The 19,736-nt window shown below is 34.9% G+C and overlaps 1 protein-coding gene across 2 annotated transcripts; it reads left to right on the top strand.

Moving 5' to 3' along the window:
• The first annotated feature begins 313 nt into the window (after positions 1-313).
• LOC129264675 (kelch domain-containing protein 3-like) lies at positions 314-17,337 on the top strand. Of its 2 annotated transcripts, none has more exons than XM_064102334.1 (10): positions 314-597; positions 5,969-6,174; positions 6,858-7,031; positions 7,819-7,934; positions 9,591-9,662; positions 9,985-10,198; positions 10,450-10,645; positions 11,274-11,353; positions 12,801-12,879; positions 13,562-15,924. In XM_064102334.1, exons 2-10 carry the CDS (start codon positions 6,021-6,023, stop codon positions 13,632-13,634), a joined length of 1,158 nt encoding a protein of 385 aa, XP_063958404.1. In that variant the 5' UTR covers positions 314-597; positions 5,969-6,020; the 3' UTR covers positions 13,635-15,924. The 2 variants fall into 2 exon arrangements, with proteins under 2 accessions (XP_063958404.1, XP_063958403.1); XM_064102333.1 differs by having other exon boundaries at positions 335-602; positions 13,562-17,337.
• Positions 17,338-19,736: the final 2,399 nt, after the last annotated feature.

Genomic DNA, 19,736 nt, shown 5'->3' with positions numbered 1-19,736 from the left:
TAAAACATTTGTTACCCGGGTCTCGATGTGATTTGGGGTTAATCGATCAGGTTTGTGCTTAGTCTAGACAATAACTGGTAATAAACCGTGTTGGAATTAAGCTGAAATTAAAGTAAAGTGTGACCAAACATCCGGAACTTCTTTTTGCTTAATTGTTTCTCTCATAGACTTAAACTGAAATGCAAATCCATTACAGTTTATTCTGTTTTATTTATCTTTTTTTTATATCATTTCTTATAATTTAATTCTGTTTTTATTTTATTTTGTATTTTCCGGGTTTTATATTGGACGAATTCTGCCCCTGCGTGCCATTACTGCATGTTGAATTTGTTGCGTCATTCGTGAGTCATTTGTGCTGCGGATATATCAACACTTACACTTGGCTAGCTGGTAATTCCTAGTATGATTGGTGTGTACGAGATCTGATACACACAAATAAATGGGGGTTATAACTTTTCCTTGATAGCAGTATTCGAATAGCACACGGATGAAATCACGGACGATACGGCCGGTACTCTTGTTTACCGTGCGTGACAGCAACAAGCTAATAACGAAGTTCCTCGACTGAAAGCAGAATAAACTTTAAAAGTGATATCTGCAGTGTAAGTATTTCCATAATTATTTGTGACATTAAGTAATTCAATATTACTAGTAATTTCCAGCCGTTTATTAAATTAAGTTTTGGCTCTTGGTTCATAAAAAGAAGAATACTATCAAATGGAAATCCATCCAGGCTCAGCTCCGCGATAGTGATGCTGACTGCTTTGTTACGTGTCCCACGTATTGATTATTTTGCACCGCGTACCGCAGAATGATCTGCAATTGTCACCTGTTCAAATCACGAAGAATTTATTCGCGTTAACAGATTGGAACTACTAGTATGCCATGGGAATAATGATAAAGCATTGGTCTAGACCCTAATTGTTTTTTACCTGTTTACCTTTCTGAACTGCCTAAATTAAATTACCAGCTTGGTTGACAACGTTAAAATTTTATCGGATCCACTTTTTTCTTGGACTTGGTCTTGGACTTTGTTTGACTTTGTAGCCTAGAATAGATCTATAAAAAATTGTTACAAGTTGGTCCAAGTTTTTGTTCTGCTTACTGATTAATTAAGTTCATCTGCTTCTTAAAGAATTAACATCCTTCACTACCTGAATGTACCAATATTTCCTGATCGTTACATTCCATGGCACCTCGTTCGGATTGCAATAAATCCATTGTCATTGATATGAATTCACGTTAGTTTTATTTGTCAGTGTGCTTATTGCTTGATTTGTTTTGAATTGAAATACATGTAGCTAGGTGCCAAATAAAAAAGATGAAGCTTCTCTTCACACACCTCTGTCTCTCTCTATGCGTGCACCCACGTCTTCATCCATCCTCAACTAGTCAACTATCTATTAATTAAACATGCACTTAATTTGTCCCTATAAAATATGAAAATACTTAAAGTAAATAACCTCGATAGCAAGTAAAGTAAAGCTTGTCTCTCTTGTAATACTTAACATCGTTGGATAAATTAATCTCATGATAGCTAGAGAGTATCTCTCTCTAATGATGTCCCCATATATTACAACAATATTAACCTTAGTCTTGTAACCAAAATTAACATTGATAGCTAATGTACATGTAATCTTGAATGCTAATGTAACCTTGAGAGCTATATAGCTTGTCTCTCTTATTATACTTGCACTTGATGTCCCCACTTTATTAGCCTATTTGGTGAAAATATCAAGGTCGGGGCGTGAGGCACATCGAATCAAGGTGAAAAACATTGATTTCCCCTGGGGACATATGCCCAGCAAATGAAGGATTGTGGAAATATATCCATTGCACCCATGGGAACAATAGGTGTCATGCGCCTAGCCAGGAGGCTCCTTGAGAGTAAAAATCATTCACTAACATGTGCTTATTACTCTCCACGTAGCCAGGATTGCATCCCATTCATGTGTGTGTACCGTAGTGCTGTTGTCGATAGGCCTCATATCGACATTGATGTCGACATACAAAGGATTTTCAATGTTTCCGACATGTCGACATGCACGCACCCACATCGACATGTAAACATAAAATAAAAAGGGGTCTAGCCTAAAGTCACGAGGGTAAAGCTTAGCTGAAAAGTTAGAAGCATTTATCCACAGTAATTGGCGCGATTAAAAGGTTTATTCAGCTTAGCAGCGCATTAAATGAAAAATGAATACCTGCGAGCTGCGCGGCTGCAGAAATGCGTCCGTGCGGGGCCGGCCTGCCCGATCAAGCCGCCCTTGTCGATCCCGATGATCGCTCTAGATCTATATCTAGCGCTATAGCGAGCGTAGCGTAGTAGCATTCACCGTACCCATCCACGGAAATATGTACCCATCGCTATTCACCGTGCTTGATAATACGTTGCTCCTCAATGCATTACTTTTCACATAAACGTGAGCAGCAGCGAACACGTGTTTTTGTCAAAGTTGTGACCGCCGCAATTGAGCGCTTACTTCATATCACGAAGTCACAGTAAACTTCCCTTCCTTCGTTTGGAGATCGTTGCACGGATCGCCGCGGAAGTGATACTGAAATTATCAGTCGATTTTAATTATTTTTTATTGTCAATTTGAGGAGTTTGCATTTGCAGCACATGTGTACCAGCGTACAATACGCAATGATCACTGTTGTAATTGATGATTCTCAAATTGGCTCCGAGTGTTATTGCGCAATGCCTTCGAGACCGGTCACCGGATCGTGGTACAAAAACTTGATTCTCCAGAAAAAAATGTGGATTAAATCAGTGATTTTGGAAGTGAATTCACTCTAGCTTATTGAAAATATGTTTTCCCGAACTGAGCCTGTATCATATAGATCTAGTGTGGGGATATCACTCGTGTAAAGGTGAATACATTTGATTGAGAGTGTTATGTTCCAGGATCGAATGATTTTTTTTTTATGTTAGGGAGCCTAGGCTAAATCACGGTCCCTTTTTCATGTCGACATTGTCGATGTCGGGATTAATTTTTAAGCGACATGTCGACATGGATTTTTGTTCCCGACAACAGTACTAGTGTACCGTGAAAAAAAATTTGCCCCCGAGATTTCTACCTCTAAAATATTTAGCCCTAAATCAGAAATAGGATACAACTTCATTTCTGACATTTATACGATACTGATTTCATTTTTAAACAAGAATTCTTTAAAAAAGAACGAGAAAAGACGGAAAACTTGCCGCGATGTTTACGTGGCCATCTTGTTCTTTTTGCACATCAGAGGATATGCACACTGAGTATGTCCACTGAAATAATAAAATCATTCAAGTCTTTGTCAGTATACTGACCAAATCACATACAACTGGAGGCAGCCATCTTTAACTGAGTAGATGCTATGCCAACATATCAAGCATTTTTCCACTTGATCAAGAGAAAATAAGCAAAACATTTTCCAAACTTTGCCAACCACACATGGGTTACTAGGAACAAACTTATCATAATCTTGTACATTGGAATAGTGATCCAAACCCATACATTAAAATGCACAAAATCTATAACTAAAAAAAAATGCATTGTGAGGCATGGGTTGTCAGTGGTATTTAAGGCTTTGTTTATCAAACTCCCACAATTAGTGTGCGGCAAGAAGGCACAAAGGATAGTTATCATTGATTGCAATCTTTACAATACAGGGCCCTAAATTTAAAATTCAAATGTAGAGTACATGCAAGGAAGTTTCTTGGTACCTGTGTGATTTATCACATGTCATTCCATCAAAGTGTTCATGTATTGTTTCATGAAATTGAATGCAAATTAATTTACAAACATGAAATCTACAATGCTAGTGCCATGTCCTTTGAGTTTTATTGCACTCAATTCAATTTTATCTTGTCATGAAGTTTCTATGACCCATCTTCAACTTTTATTCATTTTTTCCCCCACATGTTTGTCATACAAAATTTGATGAGATATGCAGTTAGAATTAAAGAAGAAATATAGTATTCTGGTCTTGCATGGAAAAATGTAGCTTTAATGGGTTTTATATACATGTAGATCTATTCATGTATTTTAGGAAACTTTTTCCATCTTTTGTGGGTGAACAAATGCAGCTGAAAATGTGATATGACATGAGGTAGCTGCTTTTATGTGATGCCACAACATTAATATTCTTTTTTTTTCTTGAATGGATTTTCTATAAAAAATCATTGATATATGTATTTTTTTAGTTTTATGTTTGAAGATGAAGTCATCAAGTTTTTTTTATATAAAGGATGTAACAGAGACTATTAGAGAAACATACATGTACTGTAACAATGAATACATATAGAATGAAGATAATATCTGAATTATATCTATGTAGTGTTTTTCTACAAATTACAAAGCATGACTGTATTATCCCAGCTTTAGCTCGAGCTGCTGCTTGATCAGCAAGCATTAATCTTTCCAATTTCCCTCACCTGGGTGAGTGCAGCACAATGTGGATAAATTTCTCATTGAAAGAAAATCTATTAAAACTTTTGTGTTTTTAGGGTTTGAATTTTGCAGTTCTGATGTCATGCATGGCAAAGAGATTTTGAATTTTCAATCTTGAATTATGCCACTTAGAAAGTACAATACAATGTAGTTCTATAGGTGAACTTCCCCTTTAATGCATACATGTGTTTATGTAATCATGTCCTTGACTGTTTCATGTACAATGTAGGCGTTGAAGGGGCAGTATGGCCAATTGGCGATGGAGATCCTTAATGAACCAGACAGGATTTTTGTAAGGTTTCAGCTTTTACACATGTACATGTATACACTATACAGTATCGCTGACTTCATAGCTTTTTGTATGCATGCAAGCAAATTGAAGGCTTAATGTACATGTACAACATTTGTAATAATATACTATTGCATGGTTATCCAACATATATTCTTTGAACTATTAAAGTATGCAGGGGCATTACATGTAGGGCCTACTGGCTATTAAAATAGGCACCATTACTGCAGATATGATTCAAGCTAGGCATACTGCTCAGAGATTTAGCTTGTTTGCTTTCAGTACTTCTTTCCTCATTTTCATTGATGAACTTAGGAAAAAAATTGATTATTTGTATTTTTGCTAACTTTGGCAAAATTCCTCTTCGTGCCAGTTCATATGTTCATATTTGGTAAAAGAGAGATGCTCTATTCAATGAGGCATAGCTAAGGTGACACTCAATTCATCTTCACCATGCCTCCTTGAATAGATCATCTTTCTTTTGCCTCATACAAAATCTCTTAAATTTGCACTTGTGCCTATTTGCCATTTACTACCTTCTGTCTGTCTAAAAGTATCTATCTATCTGTCTATCCAGGGAAGTGGGTCTAGCTCCCACTTCCCTGGTCTATCTATAAATCTATCTATTCTATCCATCTATCTATCTATAAATCTATCCAATATCCATCCATCCTTCCGTATGTCTGTCTGAAATAATACAAATTATAGTAACAGCATAGATTGGTTACTAGTATCTAGAACAGAAAAATTCACATTTTATTTCATTGTCTGAAATGTAAAAAGTTATGCTATAAATGACTGAAAAAAATTAGTTTAAGGGCTTAAAAATTAGATTATGATTATTTCTGTTGTATACCTTTGACGAAGTGACTTCTTGATTGACCATCCATCAACCATGTTTATCATGATTGAAATCCCTGACCTTATTAATGTTTGCACTGTGAGTGTTGACAAATCAACAGTGTCTGAGTCAGTTTGCATCAGAGTTTTAGCCTTGGCAGGGATAGCCTGAAGTAGACAATATAAAACAATAGGTTATTCATTTGAATTCATAACCACTTGTTTCAAATCTTCTCTTTGCTGTAGTCTACATACATGTGCTCAATGTACTTTCAAGCGGATTGTTTAATTTTTGTTTTCTTGCTACATGTACATGCTGTCAACAAGCAAATGTTTCTTGAATCTTCAAGTTGACACTCATAACGCAATTTAATGTAATATTTCTCTGTTTTTTTAATCATAGAATCCAATAACAAGAAACAAACCTTGCAAGACTGGTAATCCTTTCTCATGTGATGGCACATTGGATTGTGCATACTGACGGTGGACCAAGAAGGGTTAACCATGCAGCAGTTAGTGTAGGTGATCTCATCTACTCTTTTGGAGGTTATTGTACAGGAGGTGACTATGAGCACAGGAATCCAATTGATGCATTTGTATTCAGTATTGGTAAGTCAACAACCAGTATCTTACTTATTTTCATATTGTTGTAACATAAAAACTCTGTGTACACATGCATTTTCAAAGTGCATTTGCATAAGATTTTATCAATGTATCTTTCACTGGCAGATCCAGGATTTTTTGTTGTTGTTGTGTTTGTCATATTTTTTGTGGATGAAATGTCCTTAATTTTTTTTCTTGCTTGCCAAATTTTCCTTGGGAATATTTCCCCCCCCTCCCCCCCCCCTTTTGGAAAATCCTGGATCCGCCCATGGTATCTTTGACAAATGAATCAATATTCTCTCTGTGATTTTTATGTAAATATAGGAGACCTGGGGCCCGTTTCATAAAGGACTTGCAACTGTTGTAGCTTTGCCATTATGGCAACTACCATGGAAAGCTTGATTCTGATTGGCTGCTGAGCCCCGTTACTATGGTAGTTGCCATTATGGCAAAGTTACAACAGTTGCAAATCCTCTATGAAACGGGCCTCAGGTGTAAATTTATTTTGCAAACTGAATATCCTATGATACTTTGACATGTTATGGTATTAGTGTGGTATTAGTAAGTGATTCAATTTGATTTGTTTTAGATTCCTTTACTTTCATGGAAACATTTTATCTGTGTGTTTCAGAAATATTGGAATCATGAATATTCTATCAACCCCTATTCATTTCTTCTTGTTTCCACAGGAAGATTAAAATGGTCCAAACTACCACACTCCAATGGTCCCAATGAATGTCCTAGACACATCCCGTTTCAGAGGTATGGGCATTCAGTGGTGGTTTACAATGATAAGGTATACCTCTGGGGTGGTCGTAATGATACATCGGGAGCAGATAATAAACTCTACAGCTTTGACACCAGTAAGTTGAATGTTTGAAGCGATTCTAATATGTGACTCTAAATTTTTTCAAGATTGTCGTTGTCATTGCATCGTTATCGTCATCATCCTCATCATCAGCATTACCATCATCATCATCATCACTATCACCATCATCATTATCACCACCACCAGTTGCACAGTGAAGATTTCAGATAACAAATGTGGCATTTAACGATAAATGCCTGTTGTGGTAACGATCTCAAAATGAGTTTGAACAGAATCCAATGAAATTACCACCCAAGTGTTTGTATTTAAAATATGTGCCAAGTAGCTTTGGAAGAAAATGTGCAATTGTTGAGAAATGAGCAAAATAAACACGGAATTCCATTAAATGTCGGGTATTTTTCCAAGCAATATTAATACAGTGTCCCACATATGCTTTTCTGTGTTAGTGATCATCAGAATTATCGGTTTTGAGCTAAGATTTTATGATTTCCCAAAGATAAGTTTTCATTAATATACCATATCTAGATATATGATAATATGGTGACAATTAACCTTGATTTTAAAGACTTTCTCATGAAATAATTGTTTGCTGCAGCTACTATCTTTTACCTTTAACAAACTAATTGAGAACCTCTGGGTTATTAGCTTACACACAGGTGAGGTGACATACGCTGCAGTAGCCTACCATCTTTGATATTTCATGGTGAGAGTTACTGTACATATATGTGCATGAAAAAAAAAACTTCTAATTTTCTACTGTGTGAAGGTGATTGTCAAATTAAATCCTATAGTTACTCATTTTATTTAATCATTTTTTACAGAAACCAGTCGATGGACCCTTGAGACACCTACAGGTCAACTGCCTGATGCTACTGACGGCCATTCTGCATGTATTATTGGACACAGGATGTATGTCTTTGGTGGTTTCATAGACTTGGTATGTAAACATGAACTGCTGTCAACATATTTTGCATTTATTTTTATTTTTGGTTATAATTAGTTTATTCTTTTTATTTCATATTTTTTAAAATCAAGAGCAGAGTCTGCATAAGTTTAGCTTTGATTAAGTTGAATAATTGCCAAAGTCATAACATTTTTTTGACAAGAATATCATACATGTATTATTGAATATGGAACAGATTTCTGTGCTCCATACAGATTTGACTTAGGCAGATATACTGTAGGTTTCTAATTTTGTAGTTATAAATGTTATAAAAAAATTTCCTATGGAAGGGGGGTGACACTCCGCCATTGATTGTAGATTTGATAACTAACCAAAGTATTTCAGTGCTTTTTAACATAAAACTATCTATTTGATCTTATGATTAATTGTATCAAATGGTATTTTTTATGTAGACTTCGATATTGATTTTGAAATTGATATCTTATATGATATACGACACGCCCACATGTTCTCTGGCCCTCTGTGTTCTATGGTACTACCAATTTAAATGTAATAGTCACCCAGTATTAATTTTTGACATTTTTGCATTTATATTTTGATATAGATAGTGAATTCCAAAATAGTGATTTCATGTTTGGAAATTCATTTGAGAGAATGATACTGACAAACTGGTAATTTTATGGTTAAAGTGCTGAATACTGTATAATCTTTGTGTCTGATATTTGTATTGTATAAGATTATTAAACATATGACCTTAACTGGTCATGTATCATTTACTGGTTGTACTGGTAGTTTTGCTTTTTCGGTTTTTGTCTTGCCTGCATAGCAGAGCGAGACTATAGGCCCTGCTTTTCCGACGGCAGCGTCAATATTGAAATCTTGACCAAAGGTTAAGTTTTTGAAATGATACCATAACTAGGTATTTGGACCTAGTTCATGAAATGTGGATATAAGGTCAATAAAGTATTACTGAACATCCTGCCTGAGTTTCAGGTCACATGACCAAGGTCAAAGGTCATTTAGAACTTGGGGGAATCAACATTGAAATCTTTTAGGTTAAGTTTTTGAAATGTTATACTTTAGAACGTTTATTGGTCTAGTTCATAAAACTTTAAGATAAGAATAATCTAGTATCACTGAACATTCCGTGTGAGTTTCAGATTTCATGACCAAGGTCAAAGGTCATTAAAGATCAATGAACTTTGGCCATGTTGGGGGTATTTGTTGAATCACCATCATAACTCTGAAAGTTTACGGATCAAATTAATATAACTTGGAGATAAGTGTAATCAAGTATCATTAAGCATCCCTTGCAACTTTCAGGTCACATGACCAAAGTCAAAGTCATTTAAGGTCAATGAACTTTGGCCATGTTTGGGGTTATTGTTGAATTGTCATCATAACTGATACTTTATGGATAATCAAGTATCACTGACAAGTCTCAGGTTACATGATCAAGGTCAAATGTCATTTAGGATCAATGAAGTCAATTATATCATATATGAATGGTGTTTTTTGTGAATAACTATTTTATAAAAGATTTCAAAGTCAGCACTGCTGCTGTATTGAATCGCGGAATTCAAAAAAATGCGGGCGCTCCACTTGTTTCATTATACATAGAGTATGATTCTATCTTGTCATGTAACATAATATCATGTTTAAATTTTATCTTTATATTTGTTTCTACAGCTTCAGAGTTACTCCAACCTCACATATGCTCTGGATTTCAGGGATATGAAATGGACGTTGTTACAACCAAGAGTATGTTTATCATATCTTATTCCAGTTCAGATCTTTCATGATTCCTACGTGTAGCATACAGTTTAATCTTATTAAATGCATGCATCATGTTGTAACAATATAGATCCCAAGATGAATGAAGCTAAAACTAGCCTATAAAGTTCAGATGTTAACTTGGTATTTTCCTTCCAATTTTCCATATATTCACTACAAATTGTTAAATATTTTCAAATAGTTGAATGTAAGGACAAGTGATAAAAATAATGCATATTACACAGGAAGTTTTGGGTCATCATAGTAGACGTAACTAGCATCATTTCATACATTGCTGTCCCTGTTACAGAGATATGTACCACACTGGAGGGACTTTCACACTGCCACCCCAGTTAATGATCAGATCTTTGTGTTTGGAGGTCGTTCAGATCGATCAGGTCCTTGGTATACTGGACAAGAATTCTACTGCAATGAGCTCAAAGTATTTGACATCAAGAACTGTGATTGGACCTCACCCAAAGCAACCGGTACACCGCCCATCGGTAGGAGGAGCCATTCAACCGGTAAGTAACAGACAGCAGTGTTGATGTAAGCATGTAATTGTTATGTGAATGATGCAAACTTCAGGGAAAAATTGAAATATATAACATCAATATTTGTTGCATTGACAGTTTTTCAAATTGCATCGGTTTGTAACTGTTTGCAATAAAGTCTATGTGAATGTGCATTTAAAAAATGTCACAAAAGTGTGGTAGTCTTCCAACTGGGAAACTAATCAATATTCTCGCCCTTTATTTCCTTTCTCATATGACAGTATTACATGACAATCATTTATGCGTGTTTGCTGGCTTCAACCACACCATTGACACACACTTCAACGATGTTCACAAGCTAGACCTGTCATCATTTGAATGGAAGAAGGTCCACTGTAGAGGAAAGGTTCCTTGTAAGAGAAGACGTCAGTGCTGTGTTATGCATGGAGATAGAATGATCATGTTTGGTGGAACTAGGTACTCCTTTGTTTTATGCTATACCAAGGGGTTGTTTCACAAAGCTATGCATGTCTTAATGAACCATTTTAAATAGTCACATGAGATGTTCACTCGATATAATAACTTGTGAATGTGTTTCCTATTTTCACCATTCAATTAGGACAAAATTTTTAAATGCAGCTTTGTGTATGATCAGAATGCGATGCCTTATAAGCAATCTAAGGTTATAACAGCGTAGGTGTTTGAAAGTAATTTAAAATGAACGTAACTCTGCTGTCCCCACTAACCCCCCCCCCCTTCTCCCTTAGAAAAGAAAATTAACAATTAACAACTCTGATTTTAAAAATATGTCTGGTTTCAAATTTCATGTTTATGGCAGCCATCTCAAGTAGCTTTTATTTTCTCCATTAATTACCTATGTGCAACTTAAACACATCATTATTCCACAAGAACAGGAAATAAAAAGAAGAAGAGGAATAAAAAAAAAAGAGACAGTTCATTTTCTGGTTTAACATAAAATCACTCAACAAGATTACTGTTGTTAAAATTCAGTCATGTAAATGCAATCTATTATTTCCTGTCATCCTGCCTTTTTTTTCAACAATCATTACAATGTTCATATGATATGATTTGTTTGCTTTCACAGTCCAAGAGAGAAAGCAAATCCTGGTGGTAGTATTGGAGAGAACCTTATTGATCTTGCTGATCTTCATATTTTAGATTTTGGTGAGTACCTATCTATTAATTCAATTTGAATGACGTCATCTTTGTATCTTGATGCAAGATGTAGTACCAGCATTTCTACATTGTTCTATACTGTATACTTTTTTGTGGTTGGTATGGTGAATTTACATTTTGAATCTTTGAGCTGGATGGTTGTTATAAGGGAATTACTGGATTCAGTAATAAATGGTTTAACCATATGGCCCTTATTCTATGAAGTTATAATCAATCAAGATATCAGCTACTATTTTTATTGAGCCATTGAAATCTTGCTATTTTCTGATTAAACAAGAACCTTCTGTGCAGTGCCATATAGACATTTCGCTAAATGCCTGTTTAGTGTTTCGATAGAGAATTAATACTTGTCCATCAATCAAGATATCAGCTACTATTTTTATTAAGCTATTGAAATCTTGCTATTTTCTGATTAAACAATAACCTTTTGTGCAGTGCCACATAGGCATTTCGCTAAATGCCTGTTTAGTGTTTCGATAGAGAATTAATACTTGTCCAATAAATGAATATTCCAATAATGTTTTAGGTGATTTTTGTCTCACCTGCATTGCAGAATGAGACTATAGGCGCCGCTTTTCCGACGGCAGCGGCAACGGCGGTGGCATCGTCAACAGCGTGTTTTTAATGTGCAGTGTACAAATAATTCCTGTATATACTGTAAGAGCAACCATGTATCCTTGAACATCCTGTGCGAGTTTCAGGTCACATGACCAAGATAAAAGGTCATTTAACCCTAAAAGGCACGGAATGAAAAATTACCAGTTTTGGGGCTGTATGATAGTTGATTAGAGCAAATGTTTTATTTCATGCATAAATTAGCATAATTAATTCACTAAATAAAAAATCTTATTATTTCAAAAAAATAAACCATACAGCCTTGTAGATTTGATTGCAGACTACCACTGTGCAAATTTTTGAGGCGCTCGCGCGATCGAAGGCCGAGATCTCGGGGGGGGGGGATCTGCCCCACCCCGGCTGCTAGAGGGGTCCAAATAACCCGGCTCTTTTAGGGTTAAGGCCAATCAAATTGGGCCATATTGGGGGTATTTGTTGAATTGCCATCATATGGATCTAGTTCATGAAACATAAACATCAAGTATCACTGATTGTTTTGCACAAGTCTTAGGTCACATGATCAGATCAAAGGTCATTTTGGGTCAATGAACATAGTTTAGTATTATCATATGAATGTTTTCTATTGTGAATTATTATTCAATAGTAGTTTTCAAAGTCAGCACTGCTGCTATATTGAATCGCGTAATGCAGGCCAGACTGCCAGAGGCGCTCCACTTGTTACATTCAAGTGCTTCAAGGGTCACTCGACATGTATTAAATATGAAAATCCAGAATGTGGTTAAATTTAGGTTATTGTACGAATCTATTTTGTTTCCCTCTCTCTGCTCTCTTTTTCTATATCTATCTTTATTTCACATAGATCCTTCATTGAAAACAATGTGTCAGATGTCCATCATTGATGAGAGAATTGATACTACATGTCTTCCCAAGACACTAAGGTAACACCTCATTCACAATAATTCCCTTCGTTTAAATATCAATAAACCTAATACGTCTGAGTTTTATTTCTTGCAAAGTCTTACATTGTTCGTCATTTCTTCATACTTCTCATCCCTTAGTCCATTGCATGCTTGGTGAATCATATTAAGGCCATGCCTTCTTGAATACTAGTACTCTATTTGTAAATGATTGCTAGAATACTGATTATTAGGAAATATGTTGCTGAAGGTTATATATCATTTTAACTGCAGATTGATATCATTACTATTATTTCAAATTCTAGACATTATCAGGCATGATATTCTCCCGACTTAAATCAGAATTCTGATTTTTTTTATAATTTTTTTTTCAGATTTTTTTAAACGTGAAATCTTTTGCCCAATAACATTCTCATGCTGTTTTTTACTGCTTTTTTTTAATGATAAAGCTATCATGCAGACTCACCTTGAAAAATCACTTTTGATTTCTTTACTATGCGAGAGCTTGGAACCCCGACCGGGGCGTCTCAGACTTCGGCGGGGACTTAGCCACCCTTGGCTACTTTTCAGATTTTTTTTCAGAGGGGAATATCATGCCTGCATTATTTCTGTAAAAGGTGGTAGTGTATTTGTTGGAGTTTTGTTATTGAAATGCACAATCATTGATTATTTTTTTAAAAATATGCTTTTTTTGTTGAACTAGGTGGGAAATCAATGCCATGACATCAAACAGTGATATAACTCCACTGCCATATGAAGCAACGCAACAAGGCTGAACCAAGCAATCGCTTGAATGTGCACCCACACTTGTGCTGCTTATATACTGTGATGTGTATGCAATTCGTTTCATATTGAGTTGCTTCGTCTGCATTTAAAGTCATACATTTAGCTCTATCAAACCACAAGGAAAATCCATACTTTTATGGAAACAAAATGGTTTACCGATGCAAGGTAGGAATTAAACAATCTTTAGTTCTTCTTACGGTTAATATGCTCAGTTTGTTATAACCTTGTGAAAGTGACTTGATTGTGTATAGAGCATACAGTGTCTCTTAATATAGATGAGCCAATGTATATCATATAAGCCATGGCATTTTGTAGTGGGTCACTTTTTTGTGTAATATCAAAGTATGGACTGTTATGAGAGGCATAGTTGTATTGACAGGCTTTTGGATACCGCACTCTATAAAGGAAGGGCATGAGCAACTGTGTATCTTTTATATTTACCAGATATTAATGAAATATACAAAGAATTCTTGCCTTTTTGCCTCACTTTGAGTCTGGCTGCAATATCATGTATAATCTTAGACTCTTTAATATTTGCAGGCAGGTTGCCTACATGTAAAATCAGGGGCTTCTTTCATGAAGAACTAACGATCATGGTAACGTTGATTGTATGGTATCTGCATGTAAAACATGGAAACCTTGATTTTGTTTTGCTTTTGAATAGAGAAATAAGTTACCAGTATTAATGTTCTCTATGAAGCAGACCGACCCCTGGTGAACATGTGGGTATCATTCATAACCAACAAGGTTTAACCAAATTTGTCAGTCAGAACATGATTAAACTTTCATGGGTGTTTTGATAAAAATGACTGTACTTTTAACCTAAAAGGTGATTATTGAATTTATTAAACATGGGTATATAAAGAATCTGTTTATTTGAAAGTTGTTGGAAGAACATCATTTTCATCAAATATATCAAAACAACAGCAGTGACTTGGGTGGTAGCCAACATTATCTATTGAATAGCAAATGAAGACAAATTTGCAAGATTTATGAATTACTTTTATACATACATCTATAACCCTCAATACCGGAAGTATTGCTAAATGACAGAATGATCATATTATTATCTTTGTCGCATATTATTAGAATCTACTTACTATTCAACAGAGTATATTAATCGGTGAGATAGTAAGGAAAGATAGATTGATTACATACAAGAGGGTAAAGTGTGCAGTTTACCATACAGGGTGAAAATATGGAAAACATGAATAAAAAGAAATTGTGTTGCCTTTTTGTTTTCTGTTAACCATTGTTTATTGCTGTGAATTCAGGAGGAAGGCATTGCTAGTTTGACATCTTTATACTTTGACTGGATAGTTTTTACCGATTCTCAGTGTAGATAAATGGCCTTTGGAATGGGCTGTTCTATTTATATGTTTGCTGACATGGTGTGAGCTTCATTTTTTTTTTTGCCTTTTTAAATTGTTGATTTGTTAAAAAATTTGAAAAGATAGCAGTTACCTGTTAGTCCTTGGCTGATGACAGTCATTCTATAACAGTTACAGTGCAAGGTTGTGGCAAACGCTTGCAGTACTTGGTATGTTTGTGTACATGTCCTAAGACATATACAAGTAGCTGTCCAGCATCATGTCAACTAATCCAAACTAAGTATTTGATTATTACCCAATGATGTCTGTGGATAGATAAGTAGCTGTAATATTCAAGGTATGTTGTATATTCATAGTTGCATTCCTTGGTTGATCTAACAAATGACATTATAGAATGAGTGTTGCATGCTTACCGGAATGACAAAGTGATTTAATGTATTGAAAAGAGAAATATATAAAATCAAAATATATAATGAAAGAAAAATATATATTGTAAAATTGTAAGGGTAATCTTAGATTACCTTAACATCGATTGTTTCTTGTGTGTTACTGACTCTTTGTCTTAAAGAATATGGATAACTTTTACATTGATGATATTGATGCTATATTTCATAATGAAAATTGTTATATATATATATATATATGCACACTGTGGGATGAATTGCCTTGCTATAGTAACAGGTTGACACCCATGGGCATCATTATTAAAGATATTGGTGGTACTTTCATGAGGTAAGACCACAGAAGAGTCTCAGTCCATGCTTTTACGGAAAGATATGTTTTTATCTTCATTATTCAATCTTCATTAAAAAAATCACTTTAATTAATGCTCATATTATCAATTCTTCTCACTCATCACAATTTTTTTTACTGTCCAATGATGGAGTAAATCATTTGTATGAAGTAAATTAGTTTGTTATAGTCACTTCAGTAAAGTGTGGAACAAGTTGAGTAAAGGTATTTCCAGGTTTTCTTATTTGGTCAGATGCTTGTGCTTAGCATGCATGAATCGTAATGAAGTTTATTTTTGTTCCAAATACCCTTATACTTTTTGGTTAGTATTCTGAGATTACCAGCCCATATCCAGGATGAAGATGAAAGATTGTTATAAAGCCATTGAAGTCTATGTTTTTTTTTTAATAATTTTTTTTTTTTTGGGGGGGCGCAGGGTTTATATATGTGACTGTGCTTGATCTTATGCTCTTGACATAATCTTTTCCTTAGACGTGGTGTCAAACTAACTTGTTTCTTTTCAATAAATTTATATATAATTGGCAATTAGCTTGCTCTTACTAGGAAGAAAACAAGTACATGTAGGCTACTGTACACTTTTGGGTTCTCTCTCAGGTGCATAAACACAATTAAAAATCGTGAACACCCTGATCAAGCAAACGCTCAAGCTGCTCTGATGGAGCTTGAAAAAAACTCAAGCAAGTGCTTAAACGCACAAGCAAATTGTTCCCTTTATGCACACGCTTTTTAGCAATAGCTTAATTGTCAAGGAAGTGCTAGCAGTCAGTTAACGATTGCTTGAACTAACTAGCAAAAGCATTTGCTTGCTCAATTTTAAGAATATGGAATTAAGCAAAAGCCTAGAAAAACAATTGCAACTTTTACGCATCTGACCCAATGTAATGCTTTGCTTGAAGAAACTATTTGGCATAAGATCATATTTCCTTGACCTTTCTTGCATACATGAATTATGTCCCCATGTCATATGGAGATTTTTGGCCTCCTAACATGAGCAGAATTCACTAAAACCATTTAAGCGGATACAGGATTTTATAGTCTGGAGGCACTGAATGTTGATATATCATAGTTTGGTAAAATTATGACAAGAAAAGGGGGCCACACGCTGCCAAAAAGAGCCTAATTTGAATTCTTCCTAAAATTTCCGACAACAAAAAGGGTCTTACTCATTTAAAAAAGGGCAGGATACATGGGGGGTGAGGCACTTATCAAAGCAGGGTACATGGGGGGTGAGGCACTTATCAAAGCAGGGTACAATTCACATACCACTATTGGCCCAAGGGGCAGGGAAGACGCCTGACACCTATTCTTTCTTTTCCTGAATCCTTGCCTACCATATTCCTTGATTGATTAAATTACATCATTATATTCTTGAATAAAAGTTTAAAAAGCAGAAAGAATAATGATATAGGTTTATGCTCCTAGCAATTAAGAAGGCGCAATAGCTTGGGCGGGGGGGTCTGATTCCGGTGACCAGGTTCGATTCCAACTTTGTGCGCTATGGCCTTTTGGTCAGGCATTTATCCTCATAACCAGGCCCCTTGGAGAGAGAACCTTAAGCCGTCGGTCCTCTGGTTGCTTGCCTACAAGCAAGTCACCACCACCAATACACAATCATAATAATTGAAATTTGATGTCCAAAAGTCTGACCAAACATCACAAAAAGAAAGTATTGAACGCTGCCCAAGTAGAAGAATGCTAATCATCTCACAAATATATATATATATTTTTTTTTTTCTTTTTTTTTTTTATCTGTTATAAGCTGCAGAATTTCAATATATATTGAATATTGTACACATACATTGGGTGCTGCATAGTGATTTCACTAAACATTGTTTGATTAAAAGAGAGGTATTAATGTTTGAATTTTTCATTGATGTAATTCAAACGGCTATGTGCCTATAATGTTAATGTTTTGGTTGTTGTGGATCTTTTCTGTTAACATCCTTTAATGTATTTTATAGCGCATCCTACCCATAATACCAGATACACACTTAGTATAAGTATTATGAACTGCCACAAAACTAGCCTCAAGTCAAAGGAATTTGGACTTGAGAAAAAAGCTTTGACTTCAAACAAATATGACTTAGATGGGAGGTGAAATTAAAAAGAAAATATTTAAACATCTTACTTGAAGCCACAGTGAGTAATAATAAGGAGAGAAAATTTTTAGAATTAAGGTGAATAATTTCTATATAATCATTGATGAAGAGCTAGTAAAATTACTGATTTAACCAAACTTAAATAATGTAAACTAACTGTAAACAGAGCATACTGAAAATCACAGATATACAGTCATGGGCATTGTCATAAATGATAGCTTGCAAATAGATGTACCCATCATTAAACTCATAGTATTTATTTTAAATCTTGCACTTACTGGTAATTTCCTAGAAATAATTTTGTGATTGTTACCAGAACTGGCTATAATTGTTAGATCCTCAAATTGGGTAATTCTGTGAGGTTACTTAAGAAGGAACTGCATCAGTATCTTTTCCATTCCGTTTGACAAATTTTTCAGAAAGCCTTTTAATTTCCTATGTATTTTATTGTTTTGTGAATTCTTATGTATCTGTTTCTTTTTTTCAACCTGTTCGGTGATCGTATATATCATGAAATATATCCATTTAAGGACGTTCCACAGTTATGTTTGTGCGCATTATGATCTGCGCATAGTTTACACTCTGCGCGCTGACGTCACAATGGATGAATAGGTGATTAATTAGCTGCGGGTATGAGATGATTTTTCTCATCTTCTGCACTTTAACTGCAGATCCGATGCATTATTTCATGAAGCTAAAAAATTGAATTATTCCATGGACCATTCAAAAAAAATATTCTCTACAATGTCAAAATACTTTACTTTGCAGTGCTGCCAAGAATCACGAATATTACCCCGAGTTTGAATAAATGGTAGAGTGGTTTTGATTTTTTCTTCACATAGATACTAAGCTTTTGGCGCATTTTTTGTGTTTTAAAAAGCACATTTGCTCTAATAAATATGCTGATAGTTTAAAAACAAGCACATGAACCCCTATTTTTTAATGTTTGTACGTCTTAGGTATACCTTCCTTTACAATCCTGCAAATTTTGGTGAAAATGACATGGATTTTGAATAAAGTGCAGCATTTATTGTACGTTTGTAGTTTGTTACTGAAATTTTACATTTTTTAGATTGGGATTTTGTTATCTTTTACGCCATTTTTAAGAACTGACAGTGCTGTTAAACTTAAAATTGCAAACAAATAGCACAATAAATAGATTCTCCATTTCAACGATATAATTATCAACTCTCTTGCGAAATTTGATGACTTTTTCATGTATTTTGACTGAGTAATAGAGGTTTAAACTCCTTGTAGTAATCTTGGGCGGTCTAAAAATGCCAAATTCTTTTGAATGCGCAATTCTTAAGAACATCAATTTGGGTGAACTTTGAAGCTCTATAGCAAAAAATCAAGCACATGGACCTATATTAATTTTTGCATATTTCGAATATTAAGATTCTAAAGTATCTATGTGCAAAGTTTGGTGAAAATGACATGGATTTCACTTTAACTGTGGAACGTCCTTAAACCAGCAAGAGTAAAAAAATTATACATTTCTGATTTTGGGTTGACTTTGTACATGAAATCACTTTTTTGAGCTATGAGCTATTTGATGTCTGACATATGCCCTTGAAATGTTGCATAATTTTATAACGGTGTACCTGGACGTCACAAATTTGGTCTTAAAAAATGTGCAAACGTGATAGTAAAAAGTCTCCAAGCAGCATGATAAAATAATTTCACACGGCGGCATAGTCACGAAATTCGTCCAAGGCAGGTAAATTTGACCCCCCCCCTTCCCACCATTAAGGCTTTATAGGTTTAATTATTGTAGAGGAATATTATGTACTTTATCAGTATAACCACAATTGTGTAGAACTATCTTGCCCCACATGGTTGAATCTTGCATGCATGATATTATTCTCAGGAAGCTTTCTAGATAGGTGTAGAATTATCATTCTTACAA

Source organism: Lytechinus pictus, chromosome 7 (genome assembly GCF_037042905.1).
Source record: "Lytechinus pictus isolate F3 Inbred chromosome 7, Lp3.0, whole genome shotgun sequence".
NCBI lineage: Eukaryota > Metazoa > Echinodermata > Echinoidea > Temnopleuroida > Toxopneustidae > Lytechinus > Lytechinus pictus.
Note: the sequence above shows the minus strand (reverse complement) of the source record. Positions and strands in the feature narration are given on the sequence as shown.